Raw genomic sequence first — 25,844 nt, 5'->3', positions numbered from 1 at the left:
GATAATTTCTGAGGAAATACAAAATTTATATTCTGCTTTCCTTCTTGGTTGGATATCCATTATTTACTGTGTTTGACTTCACAGTTTTAATGTGCAGTAGTAGTAGCTAGCATAAGGATACAGGATTGTAACATGAATGACAGAGTTTATACTTTGATTGGAAATGGAAAATAATAGCATCGTTTTTTCCATGACAAAACATGTAAATTGCTCCAGCTGCAGTTTTTGAAATTTTAAATAGTACAAATGTTAAATTACAATATATTCAGATTATGTTAATTAAGGTTAGTGGCAACATGCTTTTATCTGAACACTATAGAAAATGGAACCACATTACTGACCTTTTAAGAAACCTTGTCTCAATAACATGGTTTATACATGAGTACAGTAACAATAAGCTACTTCACTGCATAGCAAATGAACTATTGACTTTTCTTGGGATTCGTACCAGGATGTGGGTAGCTCAGTGAAGAAAGCTTTATGGAGGAAAAACACTTTTCACAAAGGAAACTCACTTTGTTTCCAGATGGAATGAAATGTCTATTAGAGGGAAGGATTTTAGTTCAATTACTTTTAACTATTATTGGCTTTTGGAACTGCCACTTTTAAAACAATACTATAGCTTGGTGCAAAAGAATATGGTTTGACTTTGTCGGGAAGGCTTTTAAAAATGTTAATAGGTAAAAGAGGAGGAGCATGTCTGTCCTCCATTTGTGAGGACTGTTTCTGTTCAGCAAGTAGATCTTTACTTTTTGGAATAGATGGCAGGGCCCTGGTTTACTGAAGTACAAACTTAATTTCAGTGGGTCGTCTCACTTGCTTAATGTTAAGCATGTGCCCAAACATTTGTCACATTTGAATTCCTAACCATGGGTCTAATCTATCACCATTGATGTCAGTGTCAGCAGAATCAGATCCCAATGCTGCCTTATGTATTCCAGTAGAAATAGAATACACTTAAAGGACGTGTAGAAGTATTTTAAATGACAGGAAACAAACAATCTGTTTGTCAGTCTATCACAAAAAGCTCACAAGAGCCTTTATGACATTGTAGTCTGTACTTACAAACATGATTTCAAATTTTTCTAGATGTGCCTTACACAGAGTGGGAGTTTAACTTGGATTACATATAAATTATATTAGGTGTAAAATCTCCTTTCAAGATATCTACACACTGCCAATGTGATTTGTTACAGGCAGATATCAGATAGCAACTGATAAAAGTAGTAGCATATTTACCATCCGTTAAAATCTCATTCTAACATGGATGTTTTTGAGTATAATTGAGAGGCTGATAGCACCTGTTTAGGTAGGTAAATGGATTTCCCAGATGTAGTTTATTACAGAAAAGGAAGTTTTTTTTTGTTTTCAAATAGCCATTAAGAGTTAAACTGAAGTGGATCTAAACTATTGTAAGGTCTGTTTGCTGCACTAAATGTGTTTTCTAATGGAAAAAGCATTAACAGGTTGGCACAAAATGCTTTAAGCTGCTTGGTTGTCTCTACTGATTAATATAGTTTGTTTCATCACTGGACAAGCAATATATATGGAACCTCTTATTTTCCCCTAGGCTCATATCAGATGAGTTATGTTGGTGTTAGACTGCACATTAATAACCCCAACTGAAAATAAACTATAAGGAGTTAAACCCCCAAAAGAACACACCATTCAAAGTAGTTTTAATTGTGTACTTTTATTAACAGCTTTACACAATAGAGTTTTGCAAACCAATCCATTACTAAGAACTGAAAAAAAAAAATCTAGCATTTGACACAAGAGACTTTGGTTACAAGCAATATTGTCTACAGCAGAATTAAACTATTGTAAACCAAACAGCATAACGTGAGGAATAAAATTCTTGCATATCAAAAGAATTTTTAAACAAACATTTAGAATATTTACATACAAATAACAAAGACATTTTTAAAATTTTAAACACTTATTATACTCTAAAAATGTCTAGTTCACATATCTATCTATACAACCAAACAAGTACTAAAACTTTGTGAACTAAGCACTTGTCCACAGGTCCTGCCTAGACACTTGCCATCAACATGAAAGTGTTTATATAAATAACTCAATTAAACTTCACAGAAACTAAAAGAAAATATAAAATTCCAATAGTAAATAAAACTTTACATTATGGTCAGTCTTGTTTTTTTTCTGAAATCTTGTGTAACATTTAAAAAAATGTTCTTTATTACAAAATGATGGGAAGGAGACTGTTAGCTGGAGTGAAAACTTGAAGACTCTGACTCTGTAGAAACAGAAGAATGTCCCCCACGTTTGCCTTTGGAAAGGATCTTAAGACTTGATCCTCTGCTAACTGATGTCAAGGCATTTTGTGCTGATGTTTTGAATTTGGCACCCAAGAAGGCATAAAGAATCGGATTCAGGCAACAGTGGAAAAATGCTATGGCTTCTGTAATAGAGATCCATTTGTGTACTATTGTCTCAAAGTTGCAGCCACGCCTGATGACTCTTAGGAGGATGAAGGTGTCTGTGCTGATGCCAATGTAGTAAGGCAGCCAGCAGGCAAAAAAGGCAAGGATGAGAATGACTGTAGTCTTCAATGCTTTGCGCTTCTGGTGACCCTTGGAATGTGACAGCTTGGAAATTATAATACAGTAGCAAGTCAGGATTATTAGACCAGGCAGCACAAGTCCTACCAAAATATGCTGAAATCTGAATGAAATTAGCCAGCTGTCATTAGGGTAGAAGCGATCACATACATACCTTCCATGTACTTCACTAGTACTTGCAAAGATTATATCAGGCACTGTCAAAAGCACAGCTGGTAGCCATACACCTACATACACTATCTTTTCAGCTAACAGCTTTCTTGGTCTCTGGCTATTGGTAGCATGGACTATTGCCAGGTAACGATCTAAGCTTATGAAGGCTAAAATCAGGACACTGCTGTATAGGTTGACAGTGTAAATGACATGGACTGCCTTGCACAGAAAGTTCCCAAAGTACCAGCTTATAGCTGCATCCACAGACCAGAATGGCAAAGTGATGACAAACAGGAGGTCAGCTACTGAAAGATGCAACCTGTATTTGTCGGTCATACTTCTTAATTTCTTCTGGTAGCCCATGACAACGATAACCAATCCATTGCCAACAATTCCAGTCAAGAAGATGATAGAGTAGATGATTGGCAAAAAGATGCGGTTGAAATTAGCATTTTCATGCCCAAAGCATGGCTCTTCGAAGTCCCCATAGTCACGGCCTGAACCAAACTCATCAGTACCATTATCAGGAAATTCAATGGTGAACCCAGGAAACATCTATAATAAAATGAAAGAAAAGCTGTTAGACTTCAACTCTACCTCAGCTAAGACTTTTCACTTTGTATAGATATTTTCACATTGTCTAGTGAGCCACCTAAGAAGGCATGGTGGCCAGGATAGGGAAAGCCTTCCAAAATCTAATAAAAACACATTTAAATGAAGTTTACATTAAACTTAATTGTCAGAACAATATATAAAACTTTTGATCACTCCTACTTCATTCTCCCTCTCCTTTGGGAAACAACCTTGGAAACAGTGTTTGTGTGGGAAGAAGGAATGAAATTTAATTGCCAGTCTCTGAAATGTAATCTTGGTTTCAGTACACTTATTGTATCTTTTTATCAGATTCCCATTACCAATGGAAAAGGCCCGTTGCAGCTAGTGACTTGCCCATCCCCTGGTGCTGTGGGGTCACTGTTCCACAGACTATCACTCATAAGAGCAGTTTCATTTTAAATTCTTACTACAGAAGTGTTGAGGTCCATAAATAAACCTCTAATTAGTAACCCTGCTTCCCCAGCTCTCCCGTTGATTCACTAATTTGTTCAAGGGAAGACAATAATATTGAGTATCAGAGAGGTAGCTGTGTTAGTCTGTAGCTTCGAGAAAAACAAGAAGTCTTGTGGCACCTTATAGACTAATAGGTATTAGGGAGCATAAGCATGACTTATGCATCTGATGAAGTGGGGTCATTGCCCATGAAATATTGAGGGTTCCCTGAAGAGGAGCAACTTAAAGCTCCTCAAAAGAGGTGACCTCTTAAATAGGGGAGACCCACAACCCTTAGAAAGGTCACCATTGGCAAACACCTTCCACACCCTTTGTTGTGGTTGAAGGGAGTCATGGCACTAAGACAGATTGTTGAAGTGCGCGCCAGTGGAAAAAGGAAGAGAAACTGTAGAGGCATGAAAGTGCAACAGGAAACCACCAACGGCTATGCTACAAACTCACAAAGCAACATAGGGAATCACTGTGTTTATACACCATGTTACACAAACACAAGTATATACACACACACACACACACACACTTGCATACAGTCTATGCATTCAAGATCACAAGGCACCTATAAACAATCTGATACAAAAGCTCCAAATGGATTCATTTATTTCTGCATTTTTACACGTTATGGGTAAAAGACAAATCTTGCAAGAGATAGAAAGTTTTTGGTCCTATTCCCCCTACTCCTCAAAATACGTTACCACCACACTTCCAAAATATCTTGAGCCGATGCATCGTGGTTTTACAACACTGCAAACCCTCAATCTGGCACTTCAGTCCAAAGATCCATTGGCTAAACTGAAAGGACGGCAGCGCTAACAAAACAGATCCCGTGTTGCAAACTGTATCAAGCACTTTGGGCAGCTCTAGACTCCGTGTGTCGACACTAGAGTTTCAGAGTAGGCTGCAAAAATTGGCTTGATCCACGTGGCTCCAACTTTTTCTTTTTCTAAAGCAAACATCAGGGCAGCACCGTCCAACCTAACCCGCACATTTTAAAGTGCACTCGAGCCAGCAAGGAACTCCCCGGCCACTGAAACGGGGAGAGAAGGCAACAAGGACAGAAGAAAGGTCTGAAATTCAATGTCCACTGCAAATCTGACAGGTCAAATTAAAAATAACAATAAAAACCCAAAGCCTAAGGGGACTCAAGCACCGCAAGGATGGGGACCCAGCGCTGCCCTTTCACCCCGCCTAGCCTTCCACGTCTCTTGGGATTCAGAGCCTGAGTGCGGGATTCAGCTCGGGCGCCTTGACGCCCTGCGGGAAGAGGGAGACCGAACGAACGCCGCAGATTGCATCCCGTCCGGCGAAGGCAGCCGCGCTCGCCCTCACCCGCACGCTCCCCGTCTCCAGCCGAGCAGCGCTCAATGCACTTTTGTTTGCAAACAGCTGGCACATGGGTGCGTGCGGGCACCCTGCTCCCGCCCCGGCGCCAGGCAATGCCCAGAGCTCCCCGCCACGCCGAGGGATGGGCGCAGGCTCCCACCTGGCGCTCTCCGCCCGCACTTACGCCCAGGCTGTCCGTGCCCTCCGCCATCCCCCCGCGCCTCGTCTCCAAGCTGCCTGCCCCTCGGTGCGCTCCGTAACTTGCCGCTGCGCCAAACAAACTCCGGAGCCTCGCGGGCGCGCCCCGGGTTCTTATATCCCCCGCGAGCCCGCCCTCGGTGGCAGCCTCTCCGTGGCTCCTCCCAGGCGGGGGATGGCAGCTGCACACGCCCTGTCCGGCAGTGAGCATGTGCGGCTGGTCCGCGCAGCGCCTAGCGCTTGGGGGCTACTGCCGATGCGCGTCGGGGCTGGGAGGCTTCGCCGGGCTCTGCCGGTGCCCTGTCCCTTGTCCTGCGGCCGTCGCCGTGGGGTTCCGGCTGCAAGGGCAGCCAGGGGTTCGCTCTGGCACCTCAGCCTGCTTGCGGAGAGGAAACGCGCCCCCGTTCAGACTGGGGGTCCGCGTTGGGAGCGGGAGGGAAGCAGGCAGCACCCGGCAACCAGCGGCCAGGGTCCTGTGTTGGCCCTGGATTGCAGGATCCCTCCGAGAAGCAGGGCACTGGGCTGGACCACCTGTGAAGCATGATGCAGGAGATCCAGAGGGGGGAAGGACGCCCCTCAAACTGGACTCAACCACCTTTTAACTTGTAATGAAAGAGGCGTGTGTTTGGTGGGAGGTGGCTCAAGACAGAGAATACAGACTAACCCGTCTATGTCTCTGTCCCTGTTTTTACTTCATAACTGATACAGCAAGCCCGGAGGTGCTGGGACTAGGAACAGCCAAGCTTAGAGATACTGGGGTTCAGCCCTGGCACAAATTTAGCACTGGACCCAATTTACTCTTCCCCACAAGTGGTTTTCAGCCCTAGCCCCAACTCAGAGTAGCAGATATTGTTGAGGTGTCCAGTGAGGGTAATGGAATAATTGATGTAAAACAAGGGGAATAGATGGAACTGATATGAAACACAGGGTCAGAATGACAGTATTATGGCCACAAAACCTTCAAGTCAGCACCCTTAAAATTAAAGAGATTGGCTTGAAAATGCATGAGATTTAAAAAAAATTGATGTTGTTTTCCAGCTTTTCTTTGTAAGCATGAGGGCTAGAAACTTCAAAGCAAAACAAAACAAAATAAAGCAAAAAACCAAAATGGAGAGTTTGGGTAATAGTTTGAGAAAAACACAAAATATTGGGAGGCTTACCCTTAATCGCAAGATTTGGTAGCAATGGCCAGGCAAGGACAAACAAAAACTGTACATACAAAGAAAATAAAGTAAGGACATGCCGGTTTTAGAGTGATATAATTCTGCCAACATACATGCAGGTAAATTACTTTCATGAGTAATCCCATATGTGTCAATTAAGGTAATTTAGTCATATAACTGCAGAATCCATTCTATTCTGGGTAATTATATTGGGATCATTGTGTTCAGTTTATTCTTTGGGGTGGGTGGGTGGTGTGTGTGTGCAAATACATGCTTGTGTGTGTGATATTTTATATATTTTGGAGACTGTTAAATGATAGCAAAGCACTTAAATTACACTGAGGTGCTTATGTGGCATACGTGTGGAATTTTGTCATGGGTCTTTTCAAAGCAACAGAATACCACTCCATCCCCACCCTCGCAAGGCACATTATCCATGTTCTGAGTTACCCTCCAATTTTGAAGAATAACAAGATGTCCTGTGGCACCTTATAGATTAACAGATATTCTTCCTCAAGTGTCCCCATGGGTGCTCCACAATAGGTGTCGGGCTCACCCCGGCGCCGCAGATCGGAAACTTTCCAGCAGTTTCCGCCGGACCGTGCATGCGCCGGCGCTTGCCGCTCCCTTGCGCGCCCCCGGCCACGTGTGCGATCCGGTCCCCGCCAGTTCCTTCTTAACCGCCATCGGCTGCAGACGGAATCCGCTCAGGCTGCGGCCAGAGTCAGCGTACTTAGAGTTTTTAGTTAGATTCTTGGTTTCTTTTCTTGCAAAAAGAAATATATATAATAAAAATAATATATGTAGAAAGATTAGTAAAAGAGAGGGAGGAGTGGAGACAACGCGGGGACGTGAAGGCCAGTAGGGCTCCTGCCGCGGCAGGCTGGGGTCCGTGAGAGGGGAACAGGCACAGAGACAGTGCTAAGTACCCTATTAATAACTCAAAAGACTCACCGCGATGTCCTCTTCAGGATTCAAAAAGTGTGAGTCCTGCCGCGAAGCTATGCCGGCCTCCGATGGGCATAGTCAATGCATTAGGTGCCTGGGGGAATCACACGTTACCCAGAAGTGTTCCTTCTGTGCAAAGCTCACAGCCAGAGCCAGAAAGGACAGAGAAATGCGCCTGAAAATGCTGTTGTTTGATAAGGCCCTCCAGCCAGATGTGCTGGAGAGGCCTCAATCAGAGGGACCCACAGGGCTCCATAAAAGGAAGGTGGCGTCCCTCACCCCCTCGGTGCAGAAACGGAGGAAGCTCTCTCCAGACCGATCCCTGCTGGCGGCCACAGCGAGTGGGACGGGCATAACAGACAGTCCCCAGCCACAGTCACAAACAAGCGGCAGCGCGGCAGTGCATGTGGCAGAGGCTGAGCCTCCGATTACTAAACAGCCGGCATGCACAGCCTTCAGAGCGGCAGCCAGGCAAGCGCCGGAACCGGCGGCACCGCCGCAAGCGGCACAGATTCTCGTGGCGCCAACGGTGCAGGGCCAACAGGCACGCAGCCTGCAGGCACCGGAGGAGGCTATCCGCGCGGCACCGCAGCTAAGCGTGCCGAGCGCGGCACCAACAGCCGGGCCGAGATCCCCGGCACGGGAGGCGGCGGTGCCAGCCCCGCAGGGGAGGGGAAAGGCAGCAGCAAAAACCCGGCACCGCAGCCCTTCCCTGGACAGGGCTGCAGGGCTGCTTACAACAAGCCCTCCCCTTATGCTGCGCACACCAACCAGAAGACATGGGTCTCCCCCAGCCTACCCAGAGCCTCCTTTTCTGTTCCTCCAACCAGCATCACCATGGCTCGGGCCACCTTCACCTTTTCTGGGATTTGACCCCCTGGAGTACTATCACAAACCAGTTTCATCATTGTCTCAGTCATCAAGAAGATCTCGCTCTCCCAGACATAGGGGGTATGCACCTCGAGAGTGGTCCAGGTCTCCATCCCAGGAACCGTGCCCGTGCTGCCATGGTCGGCCTTACCATGCTGGGCATAGACACCACAGGCATACACCCGGGGCAGGTCCCCCCGACCGTCCAATATCCCCGTGGGCACTCACAGACGGGGACGGAAACACAGTTGTATCGGGGAGTTGATTTTGGAACCCCGAGATTTTCCCTCGCAAGCCTCTAGCGAGAGGGTGTACCACCGACAGCAGGACCCTGAGAGTTTGAAGGAGGCTTACCCTAGTGGTTCCTCCTTGTCCTCCCCCAACGAGGCTACGGCTCCTGGGGATGTTGCTCCCCCAGACGACCTCAAACAGTTTCAGGAGCTGTTTAAAAGGGTGGCCTTCACGCAAGGCATCCAAACAGCAGAAGTGCAGGAGAAGCACCACAAGCTCCTCAAAAACCTGAGACCTCCGGCCTCATCCAAAATCGCTATCCCGCTTGACAAAGCAATCATGGAGTCGGCCACCACCATATGGCAGACCCCGGCTTCCGCTCCACCTATAAACAAGAGAGCAGATAAGAAATACTTCGTCCCAGCGAAGGGCATGGAGTTCCTGTTTAGTCACCCACAACCAAATTCACTGGTGGTAGAATTGTCTCAGCAGAGATCAAAGACTTCCCAGTACAAAGCGGGGGGTACGGACAGAGATGCCAAGAAGCTAGAGCTGTTCGGCAGAAAGGTATACTCCTCTTCCACCCTGCTGTTGAGAATGGCAAATTATGCAGCACATCTAGCAAATCATAATTTCGACAATTACTCCAGGCTTACTTCTCTCGTGGATTCGCTTCCGGAAGATAAGAAGCCGGTGCTGAAGGCCATTGTGCAAGAGGGCTATGCAGCTTCGAGGACGCGAGTCCAGATCGCCCTGGACGTAGCGGACACGGTGGCACACTCAACGGCTACGGCAGTGGTCATGCGCAGGGATTCTTGGCTGCAGACATCGGGTATCCCGAGGGATCTGCAGGCAAAAATTGTTGATCTCTCCTTCGACACGCAGAAGTTGTTTGCGGAGTCAACTGATTCGGTCCTTCACTCCAGTAAGGACTCAAGAGCTACACTCAGAACCCTGGGTATTTGTACCCCTCCATACAGAAAGAAAAAGTATTACCCTCAACAAAGGCGATACCCGTACCAACCTCAGCATGCTCAGTACCAACGGGGCTACGACCAAGGGCGACATCAACAGCAGCAACAGTATAGAACTCCTAGGCGACGTTCCCAACAGAGCCGGGCATCCTTGAGGCAGGCCCAAAGGCAACGAGTTTGACGGACAGGTCGAGGGCTACATCACGGGTTACACAATCCCCTTCCAGTCGCTCCCACCGCCAAAACCTCCGCCCAGGCCTCATCTCAGGGATGCTTCCCATGAGGCGAAACTCAAGCAGGAGGTGGACCATCTTATGTTCATAGGGGCGGTGGAAAGGGTTATATTCACAATACTTCCTCACAGAGAAGAAAACAGGAGGCTGGAGGCCCATCTTAGATCTTCGAGGCCTCAACAGGTACTTGCGCAAACAGCGTTTTCGGATGATCACAGTCGCCTCTATACTCACGGCACTGGATGATGGAGATTGGTTTGCAGCCCTCGACTTACAAGATGCGTATTTTCATATAACAATCCACCCGGCACACAGACGTTTTCTCCGTTTTATGGTCGGCCAAGAACATTTCCAATACAAGGTCCTGCTGTTTGGCCTCTCCTCGGCCCCCAGAGTCTTTACCAAAACCCTGGCAGTGGTGTCAGCCTACCTGCACAGACAGGGGGTATTTATATTCCCATATCTGGACGACTGCCTACTGAAAGGGGCCTCGAGGGCAGAGGTACTACGCATGATACACGTAACAGCAAACACGTTTTCTTCACTGGGCCTGTTCATCAACCTCGCGAAGTCAAAGACCAACCCCACACAAGACATAGAGTTCATAGGGGCACGTATAAACTCTATTACAGCAAGGGTCTATCTACCCAACGCCCACTTTCACACCATCGGTTCCCTGGTGCAAGTCATTACATACAGCCCCACGGTGCCGGTCTTAACGTGCTTGCAGCTGCTAGGCCACATGGCAGCGGCAACGTTTGTGGTACAGAATGCCAGACTGCATATGCGCAGCCTGCAACATTGGCTGGCGAGCGTCTACAAGCCGGCGTCCCACACTGTCCACAGGGTGGTGTCACCCACGATAGAGGTGCGCAGAGCCCTGCAATGGTGGGTAAACCCCAAGAACAAGCTAACGGGTACCCTTTCGCCAACCACAAATCTCTATTTTTCTTACTACCAACGCTTCCCACATAGGGTGGGGAGCACACATCGGCAACAAGGTGACGCAAGGACTGTGGTCTCCTATGGAACAGTCACTGCATATAAATATACTGGAGCTCAGAGCAGTGTTCAATGCCTGCAAACACTTTCGAGACCTCATACAAGGCAAAGTAGTCGGGATCAATACAGACAATACCTCCACCATGTTTTATATAAATCAACAAGAAGGAGCTCGATCCCGTGCCCTATGTGCGGAAGCAGTCCGGCTGTGGAACTGGTGCATTGCCAACAATATAACGTTGAAGGCCTCGTACTTACCAGGAGCTCACAACGTGAAGGCAGACCAGCTGAGCAGGCGCTTTGCACTCACGCACGAATGGCAGATCTGCTCCGATCTGCTACGACCGATCTTTCATACATGGGGGTTTCCCCAGATAGACCTGTTTGCCACCCAGCACAACAAGAAGTGCCCCCAGTACTGCTCCAGGGCAGGACTGGGGCGGGGGTCCTTGGGGGACGCATTCGCGATTTCGTGGAAGGGCCCCCTGCTTTACGCGTTTCCCCCCACAGTGCTCATCCACAAGGTCTTGCAGAAACCCAGGAGGCAGAGAGCCCGCATGATCCTAGTAGTCCCAACGTGGGATCGACAGCAATGGTTCCCCTTGCTTCTGCACATGTTGGATCGCCCACCGCTTCCCCTTCCGGCGGCACCGGACCTGCCCACGCAGGCCCAGGGGTCCATAGTGCATCCACACCCTCAAGGCCTGCGCCTACAAGCATGGTTAATCCATGGCTCAGCTCACTAGAGAGTACCTGTACGGAGGGAGTACAACAAGTCCTGGAGAGTAGCTGAAGGACCTCCACCAGGGAGACTTACAAGCAGAAATGGACTCGATTCACTGCATGGTGTTCTGCCAAGCAATTAGCTCCCCTTGATGTGCCTATACCCATAATACTAGAATACTTACTGGACCTCAAAAGAGGCGGGCTCTCCCTATCCTCGCTAAAGGTCCACCTTGCCGCTATATCGGCTTTTCAGCATGAAGAGGAAGGGCCCACGGTGTTTGCCCATCCTATTGTTACCAGGTTCCTGAAAGGGCTGGTAAACCTGTACCCCCCCTTGGAAACCGCTTCCACCATCGTGGAACTTGGACCTAGTGCTTAGCGCGCTAACGGGCCCACCCTTTGAACCCTTAGCCACAGTTCCCCTACGTCTCCTTACGATAAAAACAACCTTCCTCCTTGCAATCACGTCAGCCCGCAGGGTGAGTGAGCTTGCAGCAGTTATGGCAACGCCGCCCTGCACAGTCTTCTCAAAGGAGGCGGTAACCTTACGGCTGCACCCAGCCTTTGTTCCGAAAGTTTCTTCAGAGTTCCACCTTAACAAACCTATAGTTTTACCCTCATTTTACCCGAAGCCTCACAGCTCCAGCAGGGAGGCATGCCTACATCTCCTGGACATGAGGAGGGCATTGGCCTTCTACATAGACAGAACTAAGTCCTTCCGGAAAATGGACAGACTTCTAGTCTCTCTCGCTCCCAGGTCAAAAAGAGAGGGTCTCTCCTCACAGAGAATCTCAAAGCACATTGTGTCCTGTATAAAAATGTGCTACGAACTTCGAAAGACTCCTTTGCTGGCCCCGCCTAGGGCTCACTCCACCAGGGCAGTGAAGGCATCAACAGCCTTTTTCAAGGGCATCGCGTTGAAAGACATCTGTAGAGCAGCGACCTGGTCATCCTATGACACCTTCGCCAAGCATTATGCCCTGCCTCGGGTATTCCAAGAGGATACCCACCTCTCGACAGCGGTCCTTTCGGGGGCAAGCTGCACATAAATCCGATTACCCACCTCCTTACTTGGGTTACTGCTGGGTAGTCACCTATCGTGGAGCACCCACGGGGACACTCGAGGAAGAAAGAGAAGTTACTCACCGTAGTAACGATGGTTCTTCGAGATGTGTCCCCGTGGGTGCTCCACCACCCGACCATCCTCCCTGCTTCGGATTTCTGTTTAGTGTTTTTCAGGAGCATCCGAGGCGGTTGGTCAAGGAACTGGTGGGGACCGGATCGCGCACGTGGCCAGGGGTGTGCAAGGGAGTGGTGCGCGCCAGCGCATGCGCGGTCCGGCAGAAACTGCTGGAAAGTTTCCGATCTGCGGCACCGGGGCGAGCCCGACACCTATCGTGGAGCACCCACGGGGACACATCTCAAAGAACCATTGTTACTACGGTGAGTAACTTCTCTTTTTGGAGCATAAGCATTCATGGGCAAAGACCTGCTTTGACTCATGCATCTGACGAAGTGGGTCTTTGCCCATGAAAGCTAATGCTCCAAAACATCTGTTAGCCTGTGAGGTGCCACAGGACTTCTTCTTGTTTTTGAAGACATCATACTTGTTTTTGAAAATATCATACTTCCCCTATATAAAACTATGGTACGCCCACATCTTGAGTACTGTGTGCAGATGTGGTCTCCTCACCTCAAAAAAGATATATTGGCATTAGAAAAGGTTCAGAAAAGGGCGACCAAGATGATTAGGGGTTTGGAATGGGTCCCATATGGGGAGAGGCTAGAGAGACTGGGACTTTTCAGTCTGGAAAAGAGGCGATTGAGGGGCGATATGATAGAGGTATATAAAATCATGAATGGTGTGGAGAAAGTGAATATAGAAAAATTATTTACCTTTTCCCATAATACAAGAACTAGGGGACACCAAATGAAATTGATGCGTAGTAGGTTCAAAACTAATAAAAGGAAATTTTTCTTCACACAGCGCACAGTCAACCTGTGGAACTCCTTGCTGGAGAAGGCTGTGAAGGCCAGGACTCTATTAGGGTTTAAAAAAGAGCTTGATAAATTTTTGCAGGTTAGGTCCATAAATGGCTATTAGCCAGGGGTAAAGTATGGTGCCCTAGCCTTCAGTACAAGGGCAGGAGATGGATGGCAGGAGATAAATCACTTGATCATTGTCTTCTGTTCTCCTTCTCTGGGGCACCCGGCATTGGCCACTGTCGGCAGACGGGCTACTGGGCTGGATGGACCTTTGGTCTGACCCAGTATGGCCATTCTTATGTTCTTATGTTCTAAGACACAAACTAACTCAGCTACCCCTCTGATAGTTGTCACCCTCCAATTTTGGATACTTGGAGTATTACCAGGGCATCCTATCAACTTCCCATTACTCCTCTCTGTCATGAGGAGTACCAGGGTTGATGGTGGAGCCCTGATGGCCTCACGAGGCATGCTAAATCAAACCCTGGAGGATCAGCCATGACTGCATTGATCTTCCAGTAAGTGTAGATATAACCTCATAAAAAGAAAAAGATGTTGCAAGTATATCCTGAAAATTGGGGTTAGACATTCTGTTTAAAAATAAGCAAATAAAAACAATTCCAGAGTCTGAACCCCCAATTCAAGTGAAAAACAAGAGCCCAAATTTAAGCATGGAGTCACTGCCATTCTGACATCATAAATTATTCAGCCAGGTAATAAATTATAAGGTAGGTAATTTTTTCTCTAACAATCCCCATTACCTATGCAACAAAACAAACAGCTTTTCTTATGTGTCTGTGATACACTCCTGTCCTTTGTTGGACACCTGTCACACATAATCTTAAAATAAATGAATGAGAATCAACATTAAAATGATACATTGTAATGTATTCTGTGGCTTTTCAATTGTGTAGGAGACCAGTTGCTAGACTTGTGAAATGAATATGAATTTCTTTATTTAGGTGTATTATGGTACCTTTCCAAGTCAAATGTTGATATGTGAGGGCCTGATCATTCCAAACATTTTGTGTATGATCAGTTTTTGTAAGTGTAGAAAGTCCAACTTATCTTAGTAGTACCACTGTGTGATTAAAACCCAGGCTCTTCATGGGCTGGGAATATTTTGAGGAGTTTGTTAGCAAAATAAGCAACCGTAGATTATGGGCCAAATTTTCCAAAGAGTTCAGTACCATGCAGCTTTCGCAAACTGGCCACTTGTCATATAGATTTCTAGATGGGCCCTGGGCTCTGTGGAAAAGCTGGCCTAAAATTGCCAGAAGTTGAAATGATAGATATATTTTGATGAAGAACACATTTAGCCTGAGAAAGGCAAAAGTTAGTCTAGAGATCCCTTTGGAATACACACAATACAGCTACAATGAGTTTGCTGACTCTCCAGCTGTTGGGGCTAAGACAATAGCTTACAGCAGTGTTTCTCAACTAGGGGTGTGAGTATCTTTAGCGGTACTGAGGTCTTCCAGAGGGTACATCAACTCACCTAGGTATTTGCTTAGGTTTATAACAGATTGCATTGAAAAAAACACTAGTAAAGTCAGTACAATCTAAAAGTTCATTCAGACAATTACTTGTTTTTACTGCTTCATATGCTTTACACTGAAATGTAAGTACAATATTGCTATTCCAATTCATTTATTTGATAACAAGATGGTAGAAAGCAAGTTTTCAGTAGTAAACTTCTGTGATAGTTTAACATGTATTTGTAAGTGATTATTAAGTGAGGTGTAACTTGGTGGTTTGCAAAACAAATCAGACCCCTGAAAAGGGTGCAGTAATCTGAAAAGGCTGAATGGCACTTGTTTCATGACCTCAGATTAATTTAGAACCATGTTTCTCAACTGGTGGTATGCATACCCTTAAGGGTACATGTGAGAAGTTTGAGAGTACTTCTCTTTTTTGTTTTTTCTGAAAAAGGGGCACTTTATAAAAGTGGTTGAGAAACACCGTCCTAGAGATTTTCATACAAGCTAAAAGAGGCTGTAGGTGGGGGCTTGGTAACAGTGTAGCTGTGTCTACACTAGCTCCCTTCTTCAAAGGGGGCATGGTAATCAGCCTGAGCAGGGAATAGCAATGAGGTGCTGCGATGAATATGCAGCACCTCATTAGGCTAATTCTTGCTGCGGCAACTTTGAAGTTGCAAACTTCGAAGCGCTGGCATGCCTTGTGGCCGCAGGCACGCAAGGTGTAAGGGCACTTCGAAGTTGCGCAGGTACTTTGAAGTGCTCGTGACTACAAAGCATGCTGGGGCTTCAAAGTTTGCAATTTTGAAATTGCTGCAGCAAGAATTAGCCTAATGAGGTTCTGCATATTCATGGCATTGCTATTCCCTGCTCGGGCTTATTACCATGTCCTCGTTGAAGAAGGGGGCTATTATAAATACAGCCTGTATGTATTAGATATTCAGAGTGGGAAGTGTGGACATTATGTGGTTAATTAATGGAACCAGTGGCACTAAAGCCCTGTTGCGTATAAGGACTATGTGGGATAGTTGGAGATCAGTACCTTACCTAATAGAATCAATGGTATTGAAATGTGTTAGACTGCTGGCTGCTGAAGCCAGTATTCACATAGCTGTTTTATAGCTATAGGTTCTTTTGTTTCTCCTAACCATCCCCTCCCCAAAAAGTGAAAACTTCCTTTGTAAGGAGGACTGAATTGTGGGAGTTAATGATTTCCAAAGTGATAAAAGAAGGGTGCCGTTTCTGCTGGAGCATGTAATTCAGTGAGTGAGCTACCAATCTTTGAGAGACAGTGCTAACAAATAGCAATTTACAAGCTTGTGTTTTGCATTAAATGCTTTTCTAGTGAGAAAATTACTATGAAATTCTGATCATACCCTCACCCATTTGCCTTGTGTTTGTTTTTGAAAACCTGAACTCTGGGAAGTGAAATCATGTGTGTCCTCACAATTTTGCCAACAATCCACGTCCTCAAGTTGTGAATCATTAACCTGTTTTTGTCTTACTGAAAATAAATATCATTGCCTCTCCCTGGAGAACAAAGTAGTCCCTAATATAACTTCCACAGGGAAAAACTAGCTATAAAGCAAATTCACAAAGATGGCATAGAAAAGTAAATTGCATTTAGTTTGATTATTGTAAACATCACTTACTTAATTTGAAGTCACTTTAAGAAAGCAAACTTTCAGCTAATTAATTATTGTTACATTATTCTCTATGTACAACACCTAGCAGCAAGGGGAATGGATCCCTGATTTATGGAATGTAGGTGGCACAATGGTGGAAATAAAGAATAGTAGTACTGTGTCAATAAGTGGTTCACCACTTTGTAGCCAATGTTATTGTGGTTTTTCTCTGAGAGTGTTTTAAGTATGTATGGATACTCTCTCAATTTGTCTGAAATTGTTGAGCCGTTTCTTAAGAAGTATCTCATTTTAGAAATATCCACAGTTTTCATACACATATGCAAATTTCTGTTAATTGTAGAACTTACCAAAATGGGCTTTGGTGTAAGAATAAGAAATACGGTTTGAATCTTAACAGAGGGAGCTGTGTTAGTCTATATACTATCAAAACAAAAAGCAGTCAAGTAGCACTTTAAAGACTAACAAAAGAATCTGCGTGGGATCCTTCCACCATTTCGTGTTATATCAGATTACAGGGCCATGGATTGGGCCAGCACTTCCTGCAGCTTCCATTGGCCAAGAACAATGAACCATAGCCAGTGGGGGCTGCAAGCTGCTGTACCTGAAGATGTGCAGGTAAATAAAACATTTGGTGGCCTCCCACAGGCTAGCCATGAAGGCTGCTTACTGCCCACCCTCCGCCCCACCCCACCCCACACTAGGAAATTATGGAGAGCTGATTGGCTGTATTTTACGCTGGTAGCAATATCACTAAGTGTACTATAAAAATAATTTACAAATACCCCTTCACTGCTAAGTGTTTATGGGTAACTACCTGGAAAGAAATAGTTACTTCACAAAGGAAATGTTTAGAAAAAGGGAAGACTTGGAGCATTAACATGAAGTAAATATATTCAGAATAACTCTAGCAGTTGTAAAAGCTTTAGTAATGCTTAAATTGTAATGAAAAATGTGGTAGGGCTCAAGTAATTTTTTTACTTTCCTAACCCATGTGGCAAGCCCAGAGGTGCTGGGGCTATGAAATATGCCCTGAACTGCGATATATGTTGGGGTGAAGTTTGGTAAGGCGTTTTCCTGTAAAAATGAGAGGAAACCAATGTTGTGGCCCAGCTGGCCCAAGACAGTAAGGAAGAGGCAACAGATCGTTTAGGAAGCTCTAACTCTTACCAGCACAGACTGGGCAGGACATATTATTAATAAGGTCTCAAGTGGCTTGAAGTTATGTGCATGTTGTGGGACTAAGTTTCTCACTCCTATCTGCAAAGTCATAGAGTAGGTGCAGAGGGTGCAAGAAAGCTGAGTGTCAGTTGACAGCTTTCTTAGCATTGTCTGCATGGATCCTTACTAGGCGAAGATGTCAGTGGATGTATTGTAAAGAAGTGCTATGTTCTAGTAGACATTGGGATGGTTCCTCTACTCTAATACCATCTCCCTCCGTGGCCACCAGGAGATCAGCTAACCTCTCTGCCTTCCTTCACACAACTGTAAAATGGGGGATAACAATATCTCCCTACCTGAGAAGAGAGGTGTTGCAGGGACTAATGGGATAATGTTTATTAAGCACTTTGATGACAGACGGTGCTTACCTGTCAAAACTGTTGCTGACACTGATCAACTGGAACTCAAAGTAAACCAAACTAATTAAGGTTGTGGTCCTCTTCTTCCCTTTGTGGTGTTTATGGGTAAGAAAATCTTCTTGCATGTGGATTGTTTATTGCTTGTTTGGAAGCAGAGTAGACTGAATTGACTCTAAAGATATACTTTGCATAACTCAGTTAAACCTTCTAACAAACATATCTCCATTTGCACATCAGTGAAGTGGAAGGTTTTATCTTCGGTTATATGGCAGGGCACTCCAGGAGGCATTTTCAGGTTTCTTCCAGAACTGCAATCAGATCAGGATTATGAAGACAAGGTAAAAGCTGGCGTTTATTACCTGTATTATAAATCACTCCTCCCTGAGCAAGGCCATTTGGACATGCTTGTGTTTTTCTAAGAAATGTTCTTTGCATGGTTTATTGTTCTGGTTTAGTGTTGTACTATAAAGTTCCAATGAAGCCCTGCCAGCCCTGCAGTTCAGTTTTGGTTAATAAGTATTGTATTTGCTTGTCTCTTGCTAGAAATGAACTAAGACACATTTTACACAGTACATTTTATGTAGTTCATATATTTTTACAATGTATAGAACAGTTTGGTTTTGCCTTTAAATTGAATATAGTACCACAAAATGGATACATTGTTACAACATAGTTTATTCCCATCTAGGTAGGTTAAAAAATCTGACATCCTAAATGCAACACTATCATGTTAGAACACAGTTCTCAAGCGCTGGAAAATGCACGTTGCCCATGGGCCCTAATATGGTATCTTCAGCCAGTATATATAGGGCCTAGCTGGCTAGAAGATAATTAGACCTATTACACTTTGCTTTTATGTCTTAGTACCCAGACAGCTAATAATGCAACAAATGTGCCAGGCTGTCTTGGTCAGAATTATTAACTTTGTTCCTCTTAGCCTACATGACAGTGAACAACATGTTTGACATCAGGTGTCAGCCCCACCACTTCTCCTCAGGGCAGTCTTCAAAATGGCTGTCTCACTAGGATGTAGAAGGCCAGGAAAATATTCACTGTAGCAAACTGTGCAATGCACTTAATCCCACCCTTGTTTATCTGGCACCTCTGCCTCTTTCTTTTAATTTTTGCTTCTGGGAATTAAGTTCTACATTCTGCATATAGCTTCTGCAGTCTGGAGTAGACTCCTTTCTTCATTTTCTCAGTTTTCAAAAAATATGTTGAAATGTCTTGTTTTTGTGTCTGAGAGATGACTCGGAAAGCAGAGGCAGGAGTAAAAATCTTCTCCGAACTCATCGTATTCATCCAAGGCCAACAATAGGGGACTGGTCAGTTGAAAAAGGGGCAGGGAATAGCTCAGTAGTTTGTTCATTGGCTTGCTAAACCTAGGGTTGTGAACCCAGTCCTTCAAGGGGCCATTTCAGGTTTTGGGGCAAATAGATTTGAAAAAAAATCCATTGGGGATAGTGATAGGTCCTCCTGTGAGGATAAGGGCTTTTGTTCAAAGATCTCTGAAAGTCCCATCCTGTTTTATTTAAAATAGCTAATTATTCAATTTAGTTCTAACAGAAATCTACACATATGAATACTGCCTTAATTTACAATAAAATAGGATTCAGCCTATTTCCACTTATTTAACCAGACAACCAACCAACCAACACCAAGTTACTTATAAACAGACAAAAAGTGATTCTACACTCTTAATCTTATAAAGTAGGGATGCTTTCTCTACTATTAAAACCCAACTTAGAGCTAGTGCTTTTTTTGTGTTGGTACTTGCCACACTGAGTACCGGCACCTCGGCAGCCTAGCCGTGGGATTGGCTGGTGGTGGGGCAGGAGAGGGGCAGAGAGAAAGCTGAGTACCAGCTCCTCTTTTTTTTCTTTAAAAATACAGAAAAGCGCTGCTTAGAGCTATGTGTTTCGCAATGACAACTGCCATGTTTGAATCTGGGTGTCACGCATAATGCCTGCCCTCTACTTCCTCTCAAATTGGTGCTGAAATCTTTGCCCTGATAGTGCGGGGGGCGGGGGGGGTCAGCCAAGTTCAGTGTCATAAGCAGCAAATTTTGCTAGACACCTGCTCTGTAGAGGCACCTGCATTAAATTCCAGAGGTCCTGTTTGCTTGTGGGCAGTTGCACAAGCATGGTAGTAGGGCAACAACCCACTTTGTGTTTTTTGCATTTTTCTCCTCAGAGAAAATGTTAATACTTTTCCCTCCTTAACTTGTTAGGCAGGTAATTACTTTCAGCAAGGTGAGGGCAATGTTGTTGTATCTATTGAAGTGACTATTGAAACACTTCTTAATTTTTGCCTTTAAAACAAATCAAAACAAAAATTCCCCATGAATGCTGGCAGATTGACATCCCTCGAAGCTGAAGTGCTCCCAATCCACAAGACTTGTCCAGGCATAGACAGTGGATATACATGTGTGGTCTGGCAAATCCACTTGCTTTATCTGTCACGTAGAAATGTTTGTGGCAGATGCAATTGACATTGACATAGTTTTTACATATATTTGGGTTTATTTTGTGTGTGTTTGTTTGTGGTCTCTTTACTGTTAGTATGCCTTTGAATGTTGGATACTGAAGGATTGTTGATTGATGTGTGTGACGATCAAGTAAGTCACTAGGTTCCTATTCCCTGACTATATGGACATAATCTTTAGAAACAGGATTATCTGACGGCACCATTGGGGTGTTCAATCACTCATGTAAGGGAAGGGGAGTACATAAGAAAAGTGATAAGGCAGGCGACAAGCAGGCTTAGGAAATTCTAGGGTATTGAAAATCTTGTCTGCTTTTGCACAAGCAGGAAGATTGCATTAGACTACATGAACCTCACATTTTAAAATAGCTGCTTTCCTTCCTGACTGAAGGAGGATGGGAGAAAGTGAGAAAGTTTATAGTTTATTTTATTAGCTGCTTAGTAGAATATGCATTCAATTGTATTTTGTCATAGTCCCATTAAATAATTGCATGAAAGGCTATATAAGCTGTCCAGACAAGCACTTCTGACATGAATGTACCTATCATGTGAGATTTCTTTATTTTATTTTATTTTATTTTTGCCCTTGACTCCACCTGAGTATTTGTATAAGTAAAAAACTCCTCCCCAAACATTAATGTGGGCATGCAATAGCATGAGTTCCTGGAAAAATGAACAAAAGAGGATATGAATGTGACTGAATCGAATGGTGAGCTGAATTTAGCAAACTTATTCACAAATAAATTATTTCACTGCTTGCTCGCATGTGAGATGAACATGAGAGACAATGTGATGTCCTCAGTGCTTATCAGGCATAGTTCCTACTTGAAGTAATACACTTCAGTATATTTGGTCAAAAGTTCAAATGGTAGCCTAGCATCCTGATCCTTCATTTTCCATGTGAGTCAGTGGGATTGATAACATGGGTAGGGGCTGCAGGACTAGAAGCAGCCATTTTGTCTCTTCACCTATTACTCTAGGATCTGTAGTCTAAACCTACCTACTGAGACTGTTTGTTCACTGCTGAGTGAAAGTTCTGAAAAATATACAGGGGTGGCTGTTCTAAAAATATGTCTAGGATACCGTCTGTGTTGAGGACATTGTGTGCTACGTGATGCTTTACCACCTTTAAAGAAAAAGTCATAAAAACAGGAAGAAGCATTGATACATCCAGGGACTCTGATAACATTTCAACCTGCCTCTCGCCTTCTAGAAAGATCTCAGTGGGTGCTAAGGCAGGGCTGTCATAATCAGGGGCACTTTTAATTTTTTTCCCCTTAGGGTTTCTCTATAAAGAACTTGGCACAATGCCCAGATCAAACCATATTTGGCTGAAGTGTTAGGTAATATCATGCTCAGACTGTTCTCATGTACTGTGGTTTTAATTTTTAACGGTTGTTTTGTGGCTTGGAAGCCGTGAATAGTAGTGTCCCTTTTCTTTTGAAAGTGCAAAAAACAAGCAACAGTCTCCCGACCCAAAAAAAAAAAAAATAAAAAATAGGGCAGATCTGCTTGGATAACAATTATTTCATCAAATGTAATTTCTTAAGGAAACATTGTCTGCTGAATGGTTTATAATCATAAGTAGCCACTTTGGGTTACTTTTCCACGTAAATGTTGTAACAAGTTAGCAGACAAAGTACAGTACATGCAAAATATGTATCAGTGTCATTTTGCTGAATTTGAAGAAGCACTTCTCATGTCTCTGAGATTTGCTCTAGATGCATCAAGGAGTGAGGACATTCACAAGCGATGTCATGACACATTTTTAAGACTATGCCTAGTCTTTGAGAATGACTTGGTAATGAATTTTGTGTATTGGCTATCCTGTATGTGTGCTTCTGCCTTCCATTAAATACAGTGCTTAGCCTGCAAAAGTATTTGTGACTGCCATTCTTTAGCAACTGGTCCACAAAGAGTTTAAGCCCTAATATTAGTGCAGCAGGAGATCATTTTTCTACAGGTCAAAGAGCAAGGACCTGATTTTTGTGTTCTATTCCCCCTAACAGGGGCAAAGTCAATAAGGCTTACAGTATATATGGTAACTGATAACCGTGAGGTCAGTTTAGTGGCAGAGTCTTTCAGGGGCAGAGCAGGCCACAACACCTCTCCAAAGTTTATGAACCGTCTCTTTCTGAGCAGGCAGCAGTCTCTATGGGGCCCAGTTCCCCTTTGGCAGGCTGCAGGCAAACAGTATATAAGCCCAGGCCTACCCACTCCACTAACAGCAGCTCATGCCAGTGGCTAGCCAGTGGGCATCCAGGCCGCAAAACACTGACAAGGGCTCTGCGGGAGCATTCCCTGGTTAAATTCATACCTCTACCTCCATTAGCATGGGGTCCCACTCAGGGTCATCCAGGAGGTCATGCAGGTCCACGTCCTCTGGGTTAGCAGCTGCGGGCAGGTCAGGCACCTCAGGCATGTCCATGTTGTTGGGGTAGGTAACAGGCAGCAGGATTGTAGACTTGGGCAGCTCTGGGACCTCCAGGTAGCAGGCAGCTGACAGGTTTGTAGACTCAGGCAGGTCAGAGCCTTCCCAGCAGTGGGTCTACAGCAGGGCAGAGGGAGGGCCCATGCAAGTCAGGGACCTCTGGGTAGTGGACAAGCATCAGGCTCAGATGTGCCTCTGGTGTCCTGTCAGGGTGGCTGGTGAACCCCTCTGGTCAGTGATTCGGCCTGGTGCGGGGCCTCTGGCTCCTGCTCCCAGGAACCCAGCCATGCCCCTCCACTCTGCTTGGAGGCCACCCTTTTAATGAGCCCTGAACCCCACACTGAGCACTTCCTGCCTCCCATCAATCTTGGGGGGTGGGGCACAGGTGCTCAGGGCCTGCCCACCAAGCCTTCCTCTACTTCAGGGGTGGGGTGTGGCCATAGCACCTCATTACAGAGTTCTATATCGCTTACTCCAATAAGGATAGCAGCTGCGATGTGGGAATTGAGGGAGTAATGGGTAAATTGATGGAGTGGTGGGGAAGATCTTCATGCTTTTAGAGTGATGGAGTAGACTCATTTACAGAACATCCATATCTTCCAGTTCTAATTTGCCTCCAGACTCTTCACATAGAATCGTCAGACTAGAAGGGTCCTTGAAAGGTCATCTAGTCCAGTCTTCTACACTCCTAGAAGGATTGAATATTATATGACCATCCCTGACAGATATTTGTCTAACCTGCTGTTAAAGATCTTCAGTGATGGGAATTCCCACAGCCTTCCATCAGAATTTATTTCAGTGGTTAACCACCCCCACAGGCATTTTTTTTTGTAATGACCAACCTAAACCACCTTTGTGCAATTTAAGCCCCCTGCTACTTGTGAACTTCATCGTGAGAAAGGCGATGAGTGACACACATCTAGGTATCTCATGGAAAGATCAGCGTCAACTCACAGATCTGGACTTTGCAGATGATATTGCACTGCAGGCAGAAACGAGCGAATGCTTGCAAGGCATGACAACAAATTTGGAAGCAGAAGCCAGCAAAATTGAGCTGAGGATAAATAGTGATCAAACAAAGTTGATGTGGGTTGGGAACACTCAGACAAACACACAGCTAGTGGTCGGATGCCAACGCATAGAAGAAGTACAGCGGTTCACCTATCTTGGCAGCACTCTGTCTAACGATGGAGGTGTCGAGGCAGATGTTAACTGCAGAATCGGTAAGGCGTCAGCAGTGTTCCAAAGACTGCGCCCAATTTGGTCTGCACCAACAATCGACACTGCAACAAAAGTTTGACTGTATAACACCATCGTCATGCCAGTCGCCATTTACACTAGCGGAATGTGGAAAATAACGTCAAGAGTAGCACGCAAGCTCAATGTATTCCGCCAGCGTTGCTTACGAAAGATCCTGGGTGTCACCTACCGTGATCGCTTTACCAATGAGGAGATACTACAAAGATGCGGCTCACGGGTACTGCAGGATATCATGACAGAGCGCAGAGTGCAGTTTACTGGACACATTCTGCGTCTGCCAGATCAACTGCACCCAAAGACTGCAATGAGATGGATACCGGCAGACGGAAGAAGGAAGAGAGGCAGGCCACTCAAGACCTGGCGCACCACATTTAAGGAAGACTTATTAAACACTGGTATATCATGGGAGGAGGCGGAATTATTTGCAGCCGACCGAAATTGCTGGTGAGCACTTGTTGCCCAATGTGCCCAGATGCACAGGTGGACCTAAGTCTAAGTACTTGTCCTAGATTCAGAGGTTAAGGAGAACAATTTTGCTCCTTCCTTCCTGTACAGTAAACTCCCAAGACACACGCAACCACCAGTTGCAACTGCTGCCAGAGTCAGGCTGCCACCCCTGACAGGAGCAGTTTCCCAGTCCAAGGAGTGGCGGGGTGCTGGGAACCAAGCAGAAGCCTGCCTCCTAGCTCCCTTCTGCTTGCAGTTTCCTGGCTCCAAGGAGTGGAGGGGAGCTGGGAGCCAGTTTGCCCCTGGTTTCTGGCTCCCCTCCACTGGCTGGAGCCAAGAAACTGGCCAAGACTGCTGCCCTGGTCAGTTTCCTGGCTCCAAGGAGTGTAGGGGAGCTGGGAGCCAGGCTGCCCCTGGTTTCTGGCTCCCCTCCACTGGCTGGAGCCAGGAAACTGGCAAGGGGCTTCCCTGGTCAGTTTCCTGGCTCCAAGGAGTGGAGGGGAGGTGGGAAACAGGCTGCCTCCTGGTTCCCGGCCCCTGCCACTCTGGGAGCCAGGAAACCTGGCGGGCTGCTCAGTTTCCCAGTTCCTGCAAGCCCAGGAGAGCCAGGAACCAGGTTGCAGCCTGGTTCCCATGTTCCCCCAACTTCAAGTGACAGTTTGAGTTACGTGAGGGTTGCAGGACCACAACCCTGCATAACTTGAGGGTGTACTATAACAAACTTTTATGTGCTTGAAAACTGTTATGTCCCTTCTCAAGTCTTCTCCAGATTAAATGAGCCCATTTTTATAACCTTCCCTCATAGATAAGTCATGTTTTCTAGACTTTTAATAATTTTTGTTGCACTTCTCAGCACTTTCTCCAGTTTGTCCATATCTTTCCTGAAGTTTTGTATCCAGATCTGGACACAGTTCTCCATTTGAGACCAAATCAGTGCGAAGTAGAGCAGAAAATTACTTATCATGCCTTGCTTATCTCATTCCTGCTAATACATTCCCGAATGATGTTTGATTTTTGGGCAACAGTGTTACACTATTGACTCATATGTAGCATGTGATCAGTCCACT

The 25,844-nt window shown here is 45.3% G+C and overlaps 1 protein-coding gene across 2 annotated transcripts; it reads right to left on the bottom strand.

Moving 5' to 3' along the window:
* Positions 1 to 1,680: 1,680 nt before the first annotated feature.
* Positions 1,681 to 5,413, bottom strand: CXCR4 (C-X-C motif chemokine receptor 4). 2 transcript variants are annotated; one of them, XM_075001181.1, is made up of 2 exons: positions 5,308 to 5,413; positions 1,681 to 3,290 (listed from the first exon to the last, which is right to left on the bottom strand). In XM_075001181.1, exons 1-2 carry the CDS (start codon positions 5,332 to 5,334, stop codon positions 2,226 to 2,228), a joined length of 1,092 nt encoding a protein of 363 aa, XP_074857282.1. In that variant the 5' UTR covers positions 5,335 to 5,413; the 3' UTR covers positions 1,681 to 2,225. The 2 variants fall into 2 exon arrangements, with proteins under 2 accessions (XP_074857282.1, XP_074857281.1); XM_075001180.1 differs by having other exon boundaries at positions 5,284 to 5,357.
* Between the last annotated feature and the right edge of the window lie 20,431 nt (positions 5,414 to 25,844).

This window comes from Carettochelys insculpta, chromosome 8 (genome assembly GCF_033958435.1).
Source record: "Carettochelys insculpta isolate YL-2023 chromosome 8, ASM3395843v1, whole genome shotgun sequence".
NCBI classification, from domain to species: Eukaryota; Metazoa; Chordata; order Testudines; family Carettochelyidae; genus Carettochelys; species Carettochelys insculpta.
The sequence above is the reverse complement of the archived record's forward strand: the minus strand, read 5'-3'. Positions and strand labels throughout refer to the sequence as shown.